At 45.8% G+C, this 19,397-nt stretch overlaps 1 protein-coding gene across 1 annotated transcript in view; it reads right to left on the bottom strand.

Annotated features, from left to right (window-relative positions):
* Positions 1–727, bottom strand: part of LOC311204673 (hydrocephalus-inducing protein homolog) — a gene marked incomplete at both ends in the record, with an annotated part of 64,825 nt that extends 64,098 nt beyond the window's left edge. The window contains one exon of the mRNA XM_084281066.1: positions 629–727. Coding sequence (XP_084137192.1) covers positions 629–727 — 99 coding nt within the window. The remainder of the gene's footprint in view (positions 1–628) is intronic.
* Between the last annotated feature and the right edge of the window lie 18,670 nt (positions 728–19,397).

The following is a 19,397-nucleotide window of genomic DNA, read 5'->3' as shown; positions in this document are numbered from 1 at the left end:
GCAGCTTTAAGCACCCATCCAAGCAAGTGTTACTCCAGATAAAACACATCCCCCCCACTCTGCCCAGGGGGACTTCCCTGGCAAGACCCTGAAGCCTGCAGCCCTCACACCCTTCTGAAGGCTCACGCTCCTCCTTCCAAGCCAAAGCATTAACAAATCGGCTTCATTAAGCCCTGAGCAGGTACCACAGGGTCTACGGCCTTCCAAGGTCGACTCTGCCACTGCTGAGGGTGTCACGGCCCTGAGGGTTTGCTGTGACTACACCAAGCAAGGAAGCAGGAGGTTAGTTCAGAGGGAGGATGGAAAATGGCAAGCTCCTGCCCTTGTGTCCCACCCCAGCCTTCCCCCAGTACCATCCCTTTGGTGATAGCAACTCAACTCCAGCAGAACTTGGTCGGGGGTTATTAATCCTGGCTTAGCACCAGATGTTGCTTCAACATCGTCCCGGGGGGAAATATGTTTTCCCTTTTCCCCAACAGAAGGAACTCGACCAGCAGCAGCCGTTTCAAAGGACAGCAGGACCTTGTCACCGAGGTATTTAGAGAAGCTGGGGGCAAGCCTGCCACCAGCACACACCTCCTTCAAACATCACATCAAACGGCAAGGAAAAGGGCAGGAAAAGGTCTACCTCATGACGGGAGATTTCACTCGTGTCTAGAGGCGGCAGAATCCGGGGCCGCCTCATCTCCCGGGTGCTGGCCAGCCTCTCTGCCTTGGGGACAGACATCTCCAGGAAGGCAGAGGGTGTCCCCTGAAACACAAAACACCAACAAGAGCTGCAGAAACACCTCTCTTCAGAAAGGCTTTTCTTGTTCAAGCACCACTGATAAACCATTTGTCACCACAGCCACTAGGACAGTCCTAGAAGTCCCCAAAGTTCCCCGCTGAAATATTTAACATCAGTCAATGAATGATGGAGAGCGGAACACGCGCTCTAACCAAGCGGCTCTGTCCCCTGCGCTTCTCCTTCGTCCTCTCATGTGACACGTTTGAGGATTTCTGCTCTTTGGGCATTTGTTTCCCCTTTAGCTTTGCAGGATTCAGGCAGTGACCTTTGAAAGGAGTGGGGAGGAGTCATCAGAAACCCCCTAACTCCATCCTCGCACAATGCTCACAACCAGCCGGCGTGTGGAGATGTCACTGCCGGCTGAATCGCAGGAGAGCAGAAAAGTAGCGCTGTGCTGGGTCCAAGCTTTAGTTATCTTTTTAATTAGCCCTTGTTTTCTCTCTGTTCTGGCCTCACAGCCCTCTCCACAGAAGCATACAGAGATACCTCCTCCATGAGGTTATCTCCAGTAAAGGGAGCCTTGGCCAGCAAAAGGCACATTCATGGATGGGGAGGAGGAACTGCCCCACGTTCATGGATGGGGAGGAGGAACTGCCCCAACTCCACAGCTGCTTCAAGGGCTGGATCTGCGCTCAACCCAGGATGACACTCATGACAGAACTGGTTTGGACCCCATTCTAGCTGGGACTGGACACGTCTCTCAAGTCTTCAGGCAGAGTCTGAGCAGCCCCACCACATCCCCAGCTGCTGGGAGGGCAGGGATGGTCAGAGCAGCGCCTGCAAGGATGCTTCCGTGACAGAAGATACTGCTGCCCTCACCAAGAGGATGGGTAGAAGCACCCCAATGCTTCAGCTACTCCAGTGCACTGCCCAGGACATCCCATTAACTGGGTTCCAGCAGCACATTCAGACAAGACTCTGGACTTTCAGCCCACATTCCATCTCCCACTGCACCTTGATGGCCACCTCCAACACAAGTATGGCAGCAAAGAGATGGGGTGGTGGTGTGTACCTTCACAGTGTGGCTAAACAGGAGGGGCAGGCAGAGGAGGGACACAGGGCAGGTTTCCAGCCTTACCACAGCTCCTATCTGGCCACAGCAGGTACTTACATTTACATACTTCTTCTTTGGAGCTGTTACTACTCTCCGTTGTAATATTGTAGAAAGCTCACTAGATCGACGAACGTTTTTGGTAGCCATGTCTCAGCTAATCTGGAAGGAGCAACAATGGGACTTTGAAAATCCAGGAAGAGGAGCTGACCCCAGGCGACTTTGTGCCCGACCTTATCACCTGCTCAGGGTTATTACACCAACCTCCAGCCCAGGGACCGCGGCTGCCCCGAGCGTGAACAAGATCAGACCAGATCCCTTCCCACTTCGCCAGCCCAACGCCCACCCTCCGTGCCAGGAGCTTTGCTGTGTTTCTAACTAACGCAGCACAGAGTTCAATGCTCTGATGAAGAACTAGAGTCTCCAGGCTCAGTCGGTTGGTTTGAGCTACAGAAATTATCCAGCAAATGTGACTCCTTCCAGGCATGAAATTCCCACAGCCCCCAAGAGCATTTCTCCCGGGAGAACAAGGGCCCTAATTTTCACCTATTAACACTCACACTCGAGGCTCTCTACAGGCATTCGAGGCTGTAACAGCAGAAAGAAAACCATGAAGCCATTAAAGGAACAACAGCAATGAGCTCAAACATGAACACCACGTCTGTGCAGGCAGGGCTGCTAAAGACTTGATCCTAACAGCAGTTCTTCTCCAGCACCCCCCCCCACAAGGAATGCGGGTTGACCGCTCCATGGCCGGCTTTTAGGTCCATGGCCCAGTCGCCAGCCTGACAACCACCTCTCCATCTCCATCACACACAGCGAAGCGCTGCCATTCTGTAGTGGCTCCTGTCAAGATCTGAGCCAAAGCTCATGGAACTCATAGGCAGACACAGGCTATCAGGCTGTTTCCATGGGCAGTATCATACCCTACCCAAAGCAAACGCTTGGACCCACAGCAGCCTGCAGCTAAAAGCACGAGGCGAACAAGTCCGTGCTGCCCAGGGGCTTCAGGCATGTGCACAGCAGCCACGGCTCTGCTGCCACACAAGGATTTGGTCATCTACCCTTGAACCACACACCCAAGCTGGAACATGGGGCACTGCCAGCACCCCTAAAAGCCATCCTCTCTCCCTTTCTGAACCACATCCCAGCTTCTGCGGCATCAATTCACCGTGCACAGCTGTGCTGTGTCCACATCCTGACCACTGCTGTCACCCACAGAGCTCTGCTATCAGCCTCCATCCCCTCCACTCCTGCCCCAGGGCCTGGATGCGGCCACAGCTGCATCCCATGGGGGGGCAGACCTTGGCCTGGGAAGTCTGCTCTGATGGGGAGCACAGCGGGACAGCTGGAGGGGACAGGCCCCGACACAAAACGCTGCCGCCTCCTCTAGCCCGGCACCAGAGCCCCCCCTTCGCTCCTTAGGCAGCCCCTCCCCTGAAATCCCGCCCTCCCTCCCTCCCAAACACAGCGCCTCCTTGCAGGGAAGCCTCCCCGGCAGGAGGGTGAGCACCAGGGCCTGACACAGTTCGGGCGGGACGCAGCTCACACCCAACACCCCCCCACCGGGCACGCTGTGCCAGGCACCCGAACCGCTCCAGCCCCCAGCCCCGGCGCTCCGCCCGCTCCCGCCCCTCCCGAGGCCGCACCTCCGGAACGCGGCCCCCGCCCCAAAAACACGGGCTTGGGCACCGCTATCCCCCCCTCCCGCTCCCGGGGGGGGCTGGGGACACTCACACGCCGGAGCGTGGCTGCCAGCCGGGCTGCTGCCGCTGGCAATGAAGCACCGGACACACACGTTCCCGTGGCAACGGCGGGACGCGAGCGAGGCCCGTGCGGCAGCGCCCGGACAGCCCCGGGCAGAGCTGACCCAGCGCCGCACCTCGCCGGGGAGTTACTACCCGCTCGCTCCTGACCCGGGACCGGGGAAACCGGCGGCACGGGGGCGGGGGAGATGCCGCTTGGTGACAGCTCAGAGCCCAGTTCAACCAGCTCGCTGCCTGGCCGGCATCTCCTGACCCCCAGCCCGGCTCTCCGCACAGCCTGGCACCCACATGCAAACCACAAGCAACGGGCTCTGACACTCAGCGCTCCCCACGTTCTGCTTCCCAGCAGCTCCAGCTCCCTCCAAGTGATGTTAGAGCCTCAAGTGCCTCCTGCCTGCCACACCGTACACTGCAAGCAACTCCTCTTGCAGGAGCGCAGACGGGTGGCTGAATCGTGCTTCACTGAACACACTAAATGCTCCCCCTTCAGCAGCAATAAGGCACCTCTCTCCAGAGTAACCGGTTCATTTGCCTTTCTATTACACTTTGCTGGGAGAGCCAGAGAGGAGATCTGCTAAAAGGGAGAATCAGGATGCTCCTGAACACTTTTCTTCACCTAAATCATCTTGCCCTCTTCAGGCTTAAGTAGCAGGATCACGTTTCTTCCTTAGAAATCACCTGCTTAGCTGCAATTACCATATAAACAGCATCTCACGGGAGCCAGGAAAGGAGAAGCAGAATTCCCAGGACTAAACTCTTGCCCCTTCAGCCCACCACTAAGTGGCTGAGAGCTTTCTAAATCAAGCCTTGCTCCCCAGGAAGCCTCACCTGGCACCTTTATACTCCAGCCCCTCTCGTCTTTTTATCACTTCAGTACTGCCATCCCACAATTTATTGTAAAAGCTCCACCACGGCAGAGATAATTAACAGGAGCCTCGTGTTACACCTTCCCCTTCCTGCTTTTCATAAACTCAAGCTCTCAGCTGGCGGCGAGGCGGGCAAGGCGGACCAGGCTCCCTTCCAAGGGCCTGCCAGAGCTCCACGTGCTGTGAATTTACAGCCACAGCTCCTGCCGTCAGCGCCCCCAGCCCCGGCGCTCCGCCCGCCCCCGCCCCTCTCGAGGCCGCACCTCCGGAACGCGGCCACCGCCCCAAAAACACGGGCTTGGCACCGGAATCTCCCCCCTCCCGCTCCCGGGGGGCGTGGGGATACTCACACGCCGGAGCGTGGCTGCCAGCCGGGCTGCTGCCGTTGGCAATGAAGCACCGGACACACACGTTCCCGTGGCAACGGCGGGACGCGAGCGAGGCCCGTGCGGCAGCGCCCGGACAGCCCCGGGCAGAGCTGACCCAGCGCCGCACCTCGCCGGGGAGTTACTACCCGCTCACTCCTGACCCGGCACCGGGGAAACCGGCGGCACGGGCGTGGGGGAGATGCCGCTTGGTGATAGCTCAGAGCCCAGTTCAACCAGCTCACTGCCTTGCCGGCGTCTCCTGACCCCCGGCCCGGCTCTCCGCACAGCCTGGCACCCACATGCAAACGACAAGCCACAGGCTCTGACACTCGGCGCTCCCCACGTTCTGCTTCCCACCAGCTCCAGCACCCTCCGAGCGATGTTAGAGCCTCAAGTGCCTCCTGCCTGCCCCACCGTGCACTGCAAGCAGCTCCTCTAGCAGGAGCGCGGACAGGTGGCTGAATCGTGCTTCACTATACACAGGAAATCCTCCTCCTTCAGCAGCTATAAGGCACCTCTCTCCAGAGTAACCGGTTCATTTGCCTTTCTATTACACTTTGCTGGGAGAACCAGGATGCTCCTGAACACTTTTCTTCACCTAAATCATCTTGCCCTGTTCAGGCTTAAGTAGCAGGACCACGTTTCTTGCTTAGAAATCACCTGCTTAGCTGTAATTACCATATAAACAGCATCTCACGGGAGCCAGGAAAGGAGATTTTCCAGGACTAATCTATTGCCTCTCCAGCCCGCCACTAAGTGGCTGAGAGCTTTCTAAATCAAGCCTTGCTCCCCAGGAAGCCTCACCTGGCACCTTTATATTCCAGCCCCTCTTGTCTTTTTATCACTTCGGTACTGCCATCCCACAATTTATTGTAAAAGCTCCACCACGGCAGAGATAATTAACAGGAGCCTCGTGTTACACCTTCCCCTTCCTGCTTTTCATAAACTCAAGCTCTCAGCTGGCGGTGAGGTGGGCAAGGCGGACCAGGCTCCCTTCCAAGGGCCTGCCAGAGCTCCACGTGCTGTGAATTTACAGCCACAGCTCCTGCCGTCAGCACTTAGAGCACTATTTTCCCTCCCCCAGCACCTCATCTCTGCTATCTTGGGCTTCCCAACTTGCATCAACCCTTCCCCCCACGATTTACTCTTTTTCCTGCATCGGGACCACGTTTCATTGTGGTTGGCAACACATCAGAGCTTCCACACAGAGAGAGACCTCGGGGTGGAAAAGCAGGAGCCAAAAGGACTATTACCGGGTCCCCAGGTCGGGAGCAAGTGGCCTGAGCGGGGTCAGAGCTGCCTCTGCCGGGCCGAGGAGCACGTTAGCGAAGCGCTGCCATTCTGTAGTGGATCCTGTCAGGATCTGAGCCAAAGCTCATGGAACTCATAGGCAGACACAGGCTATCAGGCTGTTTCCACGGGCAGTATCTCACCCTACCCAAAGCAAACGCTTGGACCCACAGCAGCCTGCAGCTAAAAGCACGAGGTGACAAGTCCGCGCTGCCCAGGGGCTTCAGGCATGTGCACAGCAGCCACGGCTCTGCTGCCACACAAGGATTTGGTCATCTACCCTTGAACCACACACCCAAGCTGGAACATGGGGCACTGCCAGCACCCCTGAAAGCCATCCTCTCTCCCTTTCTGAACCACATCCCAGCTTCTGTGGCATCAATTCACCGTGCACAGCTGTGCTGTGTCCACATCCTGACCACTGCTGTCACCCACAGAGCTCTGCTATCAGCCTCCATCCCCTCCACTCCTGCTCCAGGGCCTGGATGCGGCCACAGCTGCATCCCATGGCGGGGCAGACCTTGGCCTGGGAAGTCTGCTCTGATGGGGAGCACAGCGGGACAGCTGGAGGGGACAGGCCCCGACACAAAATGCTGCCGCCTCCTCTAGCCCGGCACCAGAGCCCCCCCTTGGCTCCTTAGGCAGCCCCTCCCCTGAAATCCCGCCCTCCCTCCCTCCCAAACACAGCGCCTCCTTGCAGGGAAGCCTCCCCGGCAGCAGGGTGAGCACCAGGGCCTGACACAGTTCGGGCGGGACCCAGCTCACACCCCACACCCCCACCCCGGGCACGCTGTGCCAGGCACCCGAACCGCTCCAGCCCCCAGCCCCGGCGCTCCGCCCGCCCCCGCCCCTCCCGAGGCCGCACCTCCGGAATGCGGCCCCCGCCCCAAAAACACGGCGTTGGGCACCGCTATCCCCCCCCTCCCGCTCCCGGGGCCCGCAGGGACACTCACACGCTGGAGCGCGGCCACCAGCCGGGCTGCTGCCGCTGGCAATGAAGCACCGGACACAAACGTTCCCGTGGCAACGGCGGGACGCGAGCGAGGCCCGTGCGGCAGCGCCCGGCCAGCCCCGGGCAGAGCTGACCAAGCGCCGCACCTCGGCGGGGAGTTACTACCCGCTCGCTCCTGACCCGGGACCGGGGAAACCGGCGGCACGGGCGCGGGGGAGATGCTTTGGGCCGGGGGCTCGGCTGGCACAGCAAGCGTGTGCTGAAGCGGCCCCTGCCCACCCTCCCACATTACGTGGGTGCAGCGGGGGAAGGGGCACCCACGGCAGACAGTCCTGCACCAGCTCTGGAACCTGAGTCCTTTCCCACAGCACTTCAGCCCTTCCCCAGCTGTACAGTGAACTCTTTCTGCAAAGCTGGTTAGGAATGACATCCTTAAAAACATGGAATTTAAAAGAGCATTTGGGTTTCAGTGTTCATGTCTCATGGAAACCCAGTCTCCTGAGACAGCAGAGGGATGGTATTGATTCCCTTCCTAATGCAGCTGCCTCGTGCAGAAGGGTTTGAAGAGCCACTCCTGGGTTACACAGACAGCTCCACAGGAGCACTTCAAAAAGCTCAGCCTTTTCATCAGGTCCCTGGCAAAAGGGGTCTGGCCTCCCCAGGAGGAGGGCTTAGAAGCTGGCCAGGAATGTGCTTTGTCTTATTTGCAGTCTCATCATTTCACTGTGTCAGTTCTAGGGAACCTCTTCTGAGCTGATGGGCTCAGAAACTTCAGCTCCATACACGCAACTCCTGACGTGCAGCAGCCCCACTGATGATGCCCAGAGCAGTTTCAGGATGCCAGTGCTGTCAGCAAGTTCAGCCCAGCCCCTGTGCCTTCAAACCAACGGTGTCCTCACACCAGAACACGATACAGCTGTTTCTCAAGGCTTTAGTATTTCCCTCCTCAGCTTCTCTTTTGCTTGTGCTTCCTGCAGGTTTTACAGAGGGGGATTTTAAAAGGATGGGTGAACTGATTCTGTAGGAATTGGGCTCACTCTGTGTAAGGATATTTTTAGCAGAATCCATCTCTCAATCCAATTCTTTGCCATGTACACACGGAGGAAAAATAGATGCCTTTAAGGTATCATTATTAACTTCATTTGATTTCTGGTTCCTTTAGCAGAGATTTAAGTATGCTGGGCCTCTTTTAAGAACATTTTAAAAGATCAACAATTGCAATAATTATTTTTTTTAGTAGAGTGACAAAGAAGCAGCAGTTCAGTTTGCTTTATTTGGTACTAGCCAAATGCTAAATTGTGCCTAGTATCATTACTTGTCCTTTAATCAGGAGTCTTCTGGTTTTTTTAATAGATCTGACTAAAAGACTTGATCCTGCTGCCAGAAAAACTTAGTCTACCCTTCTTTTTATTTAATAAATTCACTGTTATTTTACTGAATAGAAATTATGATATATTTTTCAAGGTATTGCACATGTTCAATAACACTGTTATGATGATAATACAGGATTTCAGAAGTCAATTGCTGTGTTCCGATAGCACAGGTATTATTAATTATTTAAAGATGAATTCAGTTTTATAAGAAAGCCAAAACCAAATATCGATTCAATTTCAACTTTCAACATGCAAACACCTTAGAAGTAAAAAAATATCCTTTTGAAGAACTGGTCAGTTGTAACATATAAAGTAAAATCTATTTTTAGCTGCTTATTTTAATTTTTCAAAGTAAAAACTTATTTTATACTCTATATATTTTTAAAAGTCATTTCAGTAACTTTGATCAGATCAAACTGTCCATTTTCCAAGATTCAAGAGGTGAACTGAAATAGCTCTGTCCTGCTAACGTTGCAGGAAATAAAACTTCAGACCAAGAGACACCCTTACTTCTGGTTTCTCATGGGAAGAGTTTTCACTCCTAAGCAATCAAAAGGTACACACAATCTTCCTGGTTTCAGTTTCAATCATCTACCACTTTGATTGAACTCAGGACAATTTCACATCTGTAAAATGTTTTACAAGTCACTTGTTAAATGCACCTGAGGAATCCCAGGACCCAAATAGGGTTCATGTTAAAGAAATCTATGGACTTGCTCAAGATGGAGGAGTTCCATACCTGCAAAGAAGCAGGACTCCAAGTATTGGCCGTAATCACCATAGTCCTGCTTTGGATAATTTCCCTGTGCAAACACAGAGATTTGAAGACGTGGTATCTTAACACAAAAGATTTCACTCTTTCCCTTTGGACAAGACAATATGCTTACTTGATATAAAGAACACAAACAATATGGCTCAGACCATAAAAGAGAGTGACAGCTGTGCAATTAGTAGCCATAGAACCATAAATGCCCGTGAGAAGCTGGGGAACATGCGCACGCGGCTGGTGCCAATCTGCATATATCACAGTAATTAACAAAAGTCCCTTGTTTGAGTAATGAATGAAACTTAATTTTAAACCAGGAAAGTGAAAATTTAGGAATCCTTGAGTGTCATTTGTTTTGAAATGTGACCACTTCCAATACATCAGTTGAGTATGTTCAGATTTCCAGGGGTCATTCTGCTGCAGTTCTGTTCATAGCGCATGTGTGAAAAATACGGTATTTGGTATCATTGTGCTCACGCTGTCAGAAGACCCAGAAGTTGCCTCTTCTGCTGGCTTGTGTTGCCACAAAACATTGCAAAGGACTACCTAGGTTTTGCTTTCATAAACACTAAACCTTCCAAATTGCACAGGAATCAGTCATGATAGGTGTCTGATGGCTGAAAATGTATCGAATGCAGAAAATGCAAATGCTTTATGATAAATTCATACAGATAAAAGAAATTTATAATGGAGGGAAGTCTCTTGTAGTGGTAGGTTATACTTTAGTATACCAAGAGTGATTCAGTGTTCCTCAGAAGGTAATTTGTGAAATAGTGTTATTCCATATTTGATGCCTAAAAAAGTGAGATACTATACTTGCAGGGCACCACATTACCAGTGCTCAGATCCTTTTAAAACATGAAATTTCACTTTTTGTCTTTCTGATAAGGTAAAATTTACTAAGATAACTGCAGTAACAATTCCAGCGATGACTGGTGTTTACTCTTGTGACACAGGAGTCAGAATAAATGCCAGGGAAAAGATAAAGCTCTGATTTGCAATGTCATCCCACAGGATAAAAAAAAGGGGAGGGGGAAATTTTCAGAATTAAAGCACTTACAATAACAAATCTAACCTCTATAAGTAATGATTATCTACATTTCTTACTACTGAAAATATCTTTGTCAGCTGAGATGCTTTGAACATGCCTAGTGCTAAAGGAATTAACTGGAGAGAAGCTGAATTTTCTTGAGTTTCTCTCCGCAGAGAGCCCTTGCTACTTTGGCCTGCATAGTATGTTAATCTAGAAGTCTGTAAATTCCTTGTATGGGTTTATGTTCTTTCACCTGAAAACATTTGTGTTTCTATGTGGGATCTTTTCAAAGAAAAAAACCCGAAATATGGCATTTGTTGAATGAGCACTTGCTTAACTGTGGGCTTCCTGTACAGCAAATTAATTAAGTTTGAAGTATTACCTTACTAACACTCTCCTGACAACACAGAAGACCTAAGTTTAGTGTAGGTGCTTCCTAGGGCAAACTGAAACTACAATGAATGTCAGTGCCAGCATATTTTAAGCACCATTGCTGTTATCAGTAAGAAAATACAGCCTGTGTTACACTGTACTTTGAGAATACATTTGGTTTAAATGGACAAATATCCCCTGGAAATCAGTCATGTTTTAATATGGTTTTTAAACTTGGTTTCTCATCATACAGTTGACATCTCTATTTCTCAGCAAGCTTCTACCCTTTCCAATTCACAGGTAGACTTATTAAGTGATGTTTAGATCAGAACAGCTTCTATCAAGGGCTGCATTCATTAACTACCGCATGTCTGAAGATACCTCTGTCAGTAGTCCTGAGTATGCCTTTTCCATTTGACCACACACACAGAGCTGTACTTTTAGGGAAATGCTTTCAAGACAAAATATTTGTAAAGAATATTTGTTTTTCTTCTTCCTGCCCCAGAGCTAAACACTCTCAGAAGCTGTTAAAAAAAAATGTGAGCACTCTAACTTCATTCTAATCAACTTCAAATGCAAATGACTGAGGCTGCAGACTTTCTCAAGCAGAAAGCACAGAAAATTGCTACTAAAATCCCCACTGCTCTTTCAGCAATACCACCGAATGGAAAGGAATAAATTGCATGGACGTTAAATACACTTTGCAGAATACTCTGTTTATTTACACACTTCAGTAGTCTCTAGAGGATTTAGAGTTTTTACTTGTGTAATTAACCTATTGACCTCATGCAAAAAAAAAGTACACAAACAATATGTATCTCTTACTAGTTAGCTATTTCAATGAATATGAATATTGATTTCATTGTTTCAAATGCTGCACAAAGAGTTTTCAAATTAAAGGAAAAAAAAAACCTAAAGAGATGTGACTGGTAGCCAGGAAATCCTTCTTTATGGTCCTCCCATTCACTACCTCCTTCTTCAGTTTTTAATGAAACTGATTTTGCCACATTTTGGCGATCACAAATGCATAAATATATGAGTGAAACAACAATAATTTATTAATAAAGCTAAATCATCAACACAGATTTGGAGCATCTAAAATATGGGGATGGCAGTCTTCACATCAGCTCCATTCCTTTGAAGCTTTCATGTTAATTGGAGAACTAACCTTCAAGATTACACTAGTAATTTTATAGCTGTAGTCACAATACGCTTAAACATTGATTTTTATAATCCTTCATCAAGAAGGGAGTAAAATAACAGAAATGTTGGCTAATTAGGACACACTTTCCACACATTTTTGTACAGGACAGTTGATATTTTTAGCAGCTTTTACTAAATATTTAGATGTTGGATGATTCTGAAACAGGCCTGTGGATGAACAGAACCATGAAGTTGTTGACAGCTTTGGCTTCTTGTTTGCTATACTGTTGTGTCCTGGTTGCAGGTTAACTCCTTGTTAGCATGGACACCTGCTAATGCTTGTGCAGTTTGCTGGGTATCTCTTCTGGGGCACAGCTGGGTTTCTACTTTCTGACACGGTAAAAAAATATATCTCTGCCTCTGTAAGGCCAGAAATCACCATCCAAAACTGTACTGACACATGAAGTTAAGAAAAGACACTCGTGCTCCTATCCTATGAATGGATGTACCATTTCTGAAATGTCTAGTTATCTTGGATTGAGATAAATTTAGTATTTCTGATATATATGTACTCTCATATAGCCCTAGTGCAAAAAAAGTTCAAGTACCTTATGTGATGACAGATGCACCCTCATTGTCAGTTGACTACTTCACAGGTATTTGTGGCTCTAGGTTTGAAAAAATTGTCCTGGCCCTTAACTAATATAACAGTTTAGCATAATAGTTCCCAAAGATTTTTTTTTTCCATGTGGACTGCAATTAACTAAAAAGTACTATCTCAGGGACCCCCTGTTCTCTTGTTAATAATATTTCTCTAAATTACTTGCAAAACCTGCTTACATAGGAGAAAAAAAAAAGGGAAACAATTTTATTCTCCTTTTTTTTTTCGCTCCTGCTTAATCCCATGTAGAATCAAATACTAAGGCATTGGAGAAATTAACCTTTTAGCCCAACTTTGCAGCAGAATTTTGCACCTAAAGAAACAGAAGCATGCTTATGTGACTGGTCATGGTAGTTTGAAGATGGTGATACCAATGATATGGATATTTTTAAAAAGTCTTTAATAGTATTTTTTTTCATACATTAAAAAAATAAAGCTTGAACAATCTTGAAAATTAAGTATGAACCAATCACTAGCAATAGTTTTGTGTGATGATGCTCCTTTGGTTTTTTCCCCCCATGGTTTGAAATCTTTGCAATAAATCTGAGCAGCTTCTTGAAATCCCTATGCCTGCCTTGTAACAGTGAAGCTGCAGTCGGCCCAGTAGTCATCCTGAGTGGGGTAAAAGCTGAATTATACTTCCCTGAAATATCTATGAGGGAAACATCATGGTTCAGGGATGCTTGTGGGATTGGTGTATTAACAGATCCCTGTAATGATAATTCTCTTTCTGGGAAGAGTGGGAATTCCTATGGCTGTAAAGGCAACAAAGCTATTCTTAGCCCTTGGCAATCTCTCATTAGCTACAGGTATCTACTGCCTAAAGTGATGGACAGGAGGAGGTGGCTAACACCCCCCTGCCCCTTTGCCATCACTCCCATATTAATAGGGGTCAGATTGAACTGTACCATATAGCATATCTGACCTGTGGAACAGCCCTGGTAAGTGCTGGTTTTGGAGAAAATTGTGACATGCTTCAGCTACCAGAAGTAAAACTGCAAAATTTGATTCCTAGCTCATTTAGAAACTTTTCCTAGCTTTGGCAAGTTTGTTGTTGTTCTCTTAACTGGGAAATGAGACTAGTGTGGTACTAAGAATATGATTTTTTTTTTTTAATATTCTGTAATGAAAAATCTACTCAAAATATATGGATTAATATTAATTCATGCATATTTATGTATGTATCAACATATTTCAAATAAATAAAATTATGAAAAAACCCACTGGACTGGTTGCAGCAGCTTTTCAGGATGTGTATTTGCTTTAAGTATGGCAGGCATTGTTTTCTCCTGAGAATTTTAAACAGATTTGAAATAACTAGACCTCTGGAAATTATCTTTCAGAGTATATGTGGGAGGGGAGATGATCATTTAAGTAACAGAAGAAAATGGCCAATATTTTGTAATGAAAGCTTTGACCCACCCTCTGGGGAAGACAGGTTGCCTTTTGGGGGAGTGACTTTACCTGCCAGTCATACAGACGATTCAATACCTGATGCCTCTCCCTGAACCCCAAGCCATGTGCTGATCTTAATTTGGTGCCTGGTCAAATCAGAAACATAAAACTCAATCTGTCTCTAAAAAGAGCTGACTGTAGAGAGGAAGGAATGACTAAAATGTAAGGGAGGAGGAAAAGTTTGTGCTTGAAAGGGCCTCAACATTTAAATGTTAACAAGAAGATACCAAAACCAGGAGAAAAACCTATAGGAAACAATCCAATAGCTATAAAATGACAGGTCCCAACTCCCCAACAATCAGATGCTACCAGGTAATTAAATATTTTATATATAGAAATAAACCATATTTTTATTTTATAGGTATATACTGTGTAGGGCTCTGTAACATGTCCCTCTGATCTAAAGTTGAGTCAGATATAAGGCAGTGAAATTAAAGTCACAGCAAAGCTGATACATTAAACTGAAAAGGTCAGAGGGCTGATTTATAATTGATATGAGATTTCTTGCTGGTTTTGGTCTTCAGAATTTAACTAAGAACTTCTGTCTGAAGAGTCAGAATAGATTTTAAAAAGTATTTTGAAAACCCCTGGAGGTTTTGGAGTGTTTATTTTGGGGGGGGGGTGAGCAGGGAAGGGGTCTGTTTGTTTTGGGTTCTGTTTTGTTTTGGGCTGTTTGTTTGCTGGGATATTTTTGTTGTGCTTGTTTTTCCACAAAAGAGAGAAAGGAAACAATCTAGGATTGTTTTACACTAAAAATATGCTATTAATTTGGAAAATGGCAATAGATTAATATGCTTTTGAGTATTACAATGAGATGAATAAAGGTGGCTTATGAGGGAAGTGAAGTCTGTTATAGACTGTGAGTAACAGAGAGCTGATTTTGGTGGTCTGAGTTATTCTGCTTGAAAGCTCAAGGCAGCTTCCAGAGGATTTGGGAGTGCAGCAGTAATGTACCCCAATATACATTTTTGAAATGCTCTTTATCTGATGGGCTAGTCAATCCTAATACCTGGGCAATTAAAGAGGAATGAAACTGGTCTACTCTCTGGTGCACTTCTTGAAATAACAGCAAATGAAGGATTCTTTGTCTCCATCTCTCTCCAAGAGTACAGTCCAAACTGGACTCTAATCCAGTCTATTGGAACACTATTTTACAGGACTGGGTCAGCACACCTTAAGACCTTCTTTGACTTTTTTTTTCCATTGATGGAAATTGTAGTGGCTTTAAATATTTCAAGCCTGTTGAGGTTCATGGGACTATGGTAGTTCAGGACAAAGGAAGCCTCTCTATGGATATGGATTTGTCTGAACTCAACTGTCCTGAACATTTCAGTAAAATTGTATATAGGAGGACTGGAGCTAGTGCAAGTGTGAGAACTGAATTTGTAATGGAACATGCAAATCATCTGATTTTATTTTGCACTGGATTGAGAACTCTCCCAAGGTAAGCAGGATGGTATGATAATGCCTTGACATGTGGTACCAGGTTTATGTGAGATCTGGTACAGCATCACTCTGCCAAGTCATGCATCTCCTTTATGTGATGATGCATCCTTGTAGGCTACAGATGGGAACCAAAGTTCAGTTGCCTTCTTATGTATTCACAATCAAGTTCATCTATACATGTATTAAATTTCACAACATTTTCAGATCCAAAGTACAGATACTCCACCTTCTCTGACATCGAGCTATATCAGTTTTCTATAAACAAGTAAGATTATACTGAATGATATCAATACAACAAAGCTGAAAGGAAGCAAAAGCAATACATTGCACCTCAAAATAGAAATAATAGAACTCATTGAGTATATGATATTAAAATTGGGATATATGAAATAAATTTACCATTGTTCTTTAATGTCGTTAACCTATAATAATAAATGCCACTTTACTAAAATAGTAACAGTTACCTAATACACAAGCTTATACCATTGTTCAAAGTAGAGATGCACAAATGGCATTAGCATATGCTATGGAGTAAGCCTCTATATTAAGCTTCAGTGACGCTTTGCTTTTCCAGAACTAAAACCAGGATTACACATAGACATGAACTTAAAATGTAATATAATGAAGTAGACTTGGATAAATCATCCCAAGCATTTGGCCCCCTGCACTACAGTAATGTTCTTGGTTTTTAGCAACAAATATCCTTTACCTAAATGTGGCAACACTGCAATTTTATAGCAGTCCATTTTTGGCAATTAGTACTCTGGTTTTGGCTTTAATGTTTCCTAAGGTCCTGTTGATTTCTTTTCAGAGAGAGGCAAATCCATGTTTTCTCTATATTAAAAAATGTGGAAAGGAACAAGTTGGGAAAAAAGAAATCTCCCAAAAGCACAATGTCCAGTCAATGATTATAGTTCATATTTAAAGAAAAGATCATATGGAAAAACCTCATTTAAGGGAATGAAAGATAATTGTGAAGATGAATAACACATTAGACAAGAGGAGGAATCACAAAGGATGACAGATTCAAAAGGACTGATGTCTTCATAGCCTTCTCCAAGGATGCAGAGCAAGACCGGTTGTAATTTGCTGACTCTCACGGTGGCAGAGGAGCAGCTTTTAAAGTTGAAGAAGAGCTTAACAAGAAAGTATTAAGACAGAACTCTAATTTAACAGGATCTTCCTTTCTCACACACAGGATTCATGTTCCTAATTAATGCAAATTAGAGTTGAACTCAGTACTATACAGCAATTACTTTTTTTGGCATTACAAAGAGAGTTCTATCTAAGTGCACACAAGGACATGCCTACTGTTTATGCATAATACTATGCTGAAAGGCAATTTTTTAATGTCAGTGTCAGCCCTGCCCTAAAAGTGATTTCAGAAGCTACACATCAGATTCCTTCTACAATCATATTGGTATAGATCTTACATAAGGGTATTAGTACATGAGAACACCCCAAACTGCTTTTTCTTTAACATGATTTGCATGTTCACGTAAATAAGATTTTAAGATTTCTGAGACTTGACAAATCTGACAATCTGCTAGTGAAAATCACTCATCCATGGGTGAAAGTTGAGGTTCCTTCCTGTCAGTGTTGCGCTGATCCCGAGCTTAGATATCATACTTTAGCTTGATGGACCTTTCATTCTCAGGAAAGTACTTAACAGGTGACTGAAAATAGGATGCAGGCTCTCTCTTCACAAGCAGTCACATGGAGGTGGAAGTTACACCAAGAGATGTTTTAGTTCAATGCAAGAAATACATTTTTTTACAGTGATTTACTTGACCAACCTTCCCAGGGACGTGTCAGAGTCCTCATAACTGGAGGCTTTCAAGATGCAAAAGGAACATCCATCTCCATGCCAATCCGGTTATGATGATGAGATACTTGGTAGATAGAGGTGAGAGGCTCCCTGAATCAGCCACAAATCAGTAGGCTCAAGCTGGTAAGTACTACTGGGGTGCTGTCACACAGCTTGTATTTGAGACAGATCAATCATGCCAGTCTGCAAAAGAGCACACAGACACGTCCTCTGAGCCCTTACAATCTGCTTGACTGGAAGAGAACTGTATGCTTCAAGGTTGTAGAAGACACAGGCAAGGCATGTTACATGGGATCGTTAAGAATGGGCCTAGGAGAGCTTCATGGAATTAAAGAGATAAAACTAGGGAGAAATAGGAAGACCTGTCAGAATTTAATTTAGTATTTAGTATTATTTCTACCTTTATTCTAAATGAAGTAAAAGAACAGCACAAAGCACAAGGAATAAAGTAAAAGCAACAAGGTTTCCACAGCTAGTTTAAGACAGAGTGCGTTATGAGTTCTGCCCCCTGCCAAGAAACCAAAATTATATATTGATGTACACATCCTTGCTTTTGCAGGAGTAGGATTCTGATGAGCATAAAACATCAGTAGCAGTGAACTGTGTAGGCAGGATGACAGTGTGTCATTTTTGAATTCTTGGTAAACAACTACATATGCTGCCCTCTTGTATACATGAAAATAAATCCCCGTGTCTAAGGTATAGAGGAATCCTTCCTGTGGAAGCAGAACTGGTCTCATCACGTAATAACATCATTATTTTGAAAAAGTTAAATTACTTTTTGATTTACAAGATGAGAGGCCAAAAAGGAATCTCACAAACCGTTACTTTTTCAGAAGCTATAGCTCAGAAATAGTCAAGTGGAATGTTTTTTTAATTTCTATTAATTCCACATTGAATCCTGTACATCCAATTTTAGCCTAGCGCATTTTTACAGCTGAATGTACAGCTGGGACCTCTGGAAATAAGAGCTTTTATTATGGAAATGCTGGCATAGTTTTAGCTAGGGTCGGCACACGTAGCCTACTGTAATGTGCTTTAAAACTTGAGATGGAGACCAGAAGTCTGAGGCTTAACAGTAGCAAACCCTGTATGCCTGAAACACAAGCCTCCCCAGAAATGTCATGCAAGACTGCTGCTCCTGGCATAACTCTCATTGAGTTAAAAGGTCAAAATGAACCTCATTGTGCTTGCTTAAAAAGTAGATGGTAACAGGAAATGTATTGATTTCCAGGTACAAATAAAAATTTTCAGAATGAGAAGATGTTGAAGAGCATAACAAGTCACACCTGGGTACATATGAAACTATGTGATTGGTTAAAGAAAATTTAGGTGTGTTAAAATGGGTAAATGCTAATATTTTGAAACTGCTGATTTGGTTACTGACCAAAGATTCCTCAGCCAAAAAAAAAAAAAAAAAAAGAAAAAGAGTAGTGGAATGTCAAAGCACTTTAATTTCTATGTCTGCATAATTTTATACTAACAGGTGAGACAGTCTGGCCAGGATGAGACGATGGACTGATACTGCAGCAAATGATCTGAGAAAATGAGTTCTCTTTGGCAAGGTTCATAAGGCAGTTGTAAAAATGCCTGATCATCTCATTAATGTGGGTTTAAAACGAGAGTTCAGGATTACGAGTATAAAAAGTGTTGATTATCAGATAAATGGAGTCAGATGGACAATGACATCCCTTCTCATTTTTACTGTGTTTAATGGAAAGTGACTTTGCACACATTTTCTACATATGAATACAGTCCTTTCATTTTCTGTCCTTTCTTATTTCTCACTTTATTCCTTATCTTCCTATTTCTCATTCACCTTCTCCTACGCTTCTCAGCTCAATGCAGCTGTTCATTATGTCTCCCTCCCCCGGTCATTTCACACAGGATAAATTGACACTCTGAGCTCTGCGTTAGTCTGCCATCTCCAGATGCACAAACGCTTGCCTAGCTGGGGCTGGGTAACTAGTAACACACTAGTGCTGGTGTGGACATGGTCTAAATCTAGGAGGATAATCCTTGATCTCTCCCACAGCTGTTACTGGAGGAGAAATGCATTTTCTTGCAATTCTGATGATTGTTTTTGCAAGTGATTACTGCACAGAGCTGTGGAGTGTCTGTTTCCAATTCAGGCATTTGAATAAAAGAATAATGAGAATAAATGCAGAATAGATTTTGGGGAATGCTTTCATGTATACTAAGCGAGGTGTTTGGTCTGAGAAACCTGTCACCCATCCTAA

This window comes from Gallinula chloropus (genome assembly GCF_964237585.1).
Source record: "Gallinula chloropus genome assembly, contig: HAP1_SCAFFOLD_280, whole genome shotgun sequence".
NCBI lineage: Eukaryota > Metazoa > Chordata > Aves > Gruiformes > Rallidae > Gallinula > Gallinula chloropus.
The sequence above is the reverse complement of the archived record's forward strand: the minus strand, read 5'-3'. Positions and strand labels throughout refer to the sequence as shown.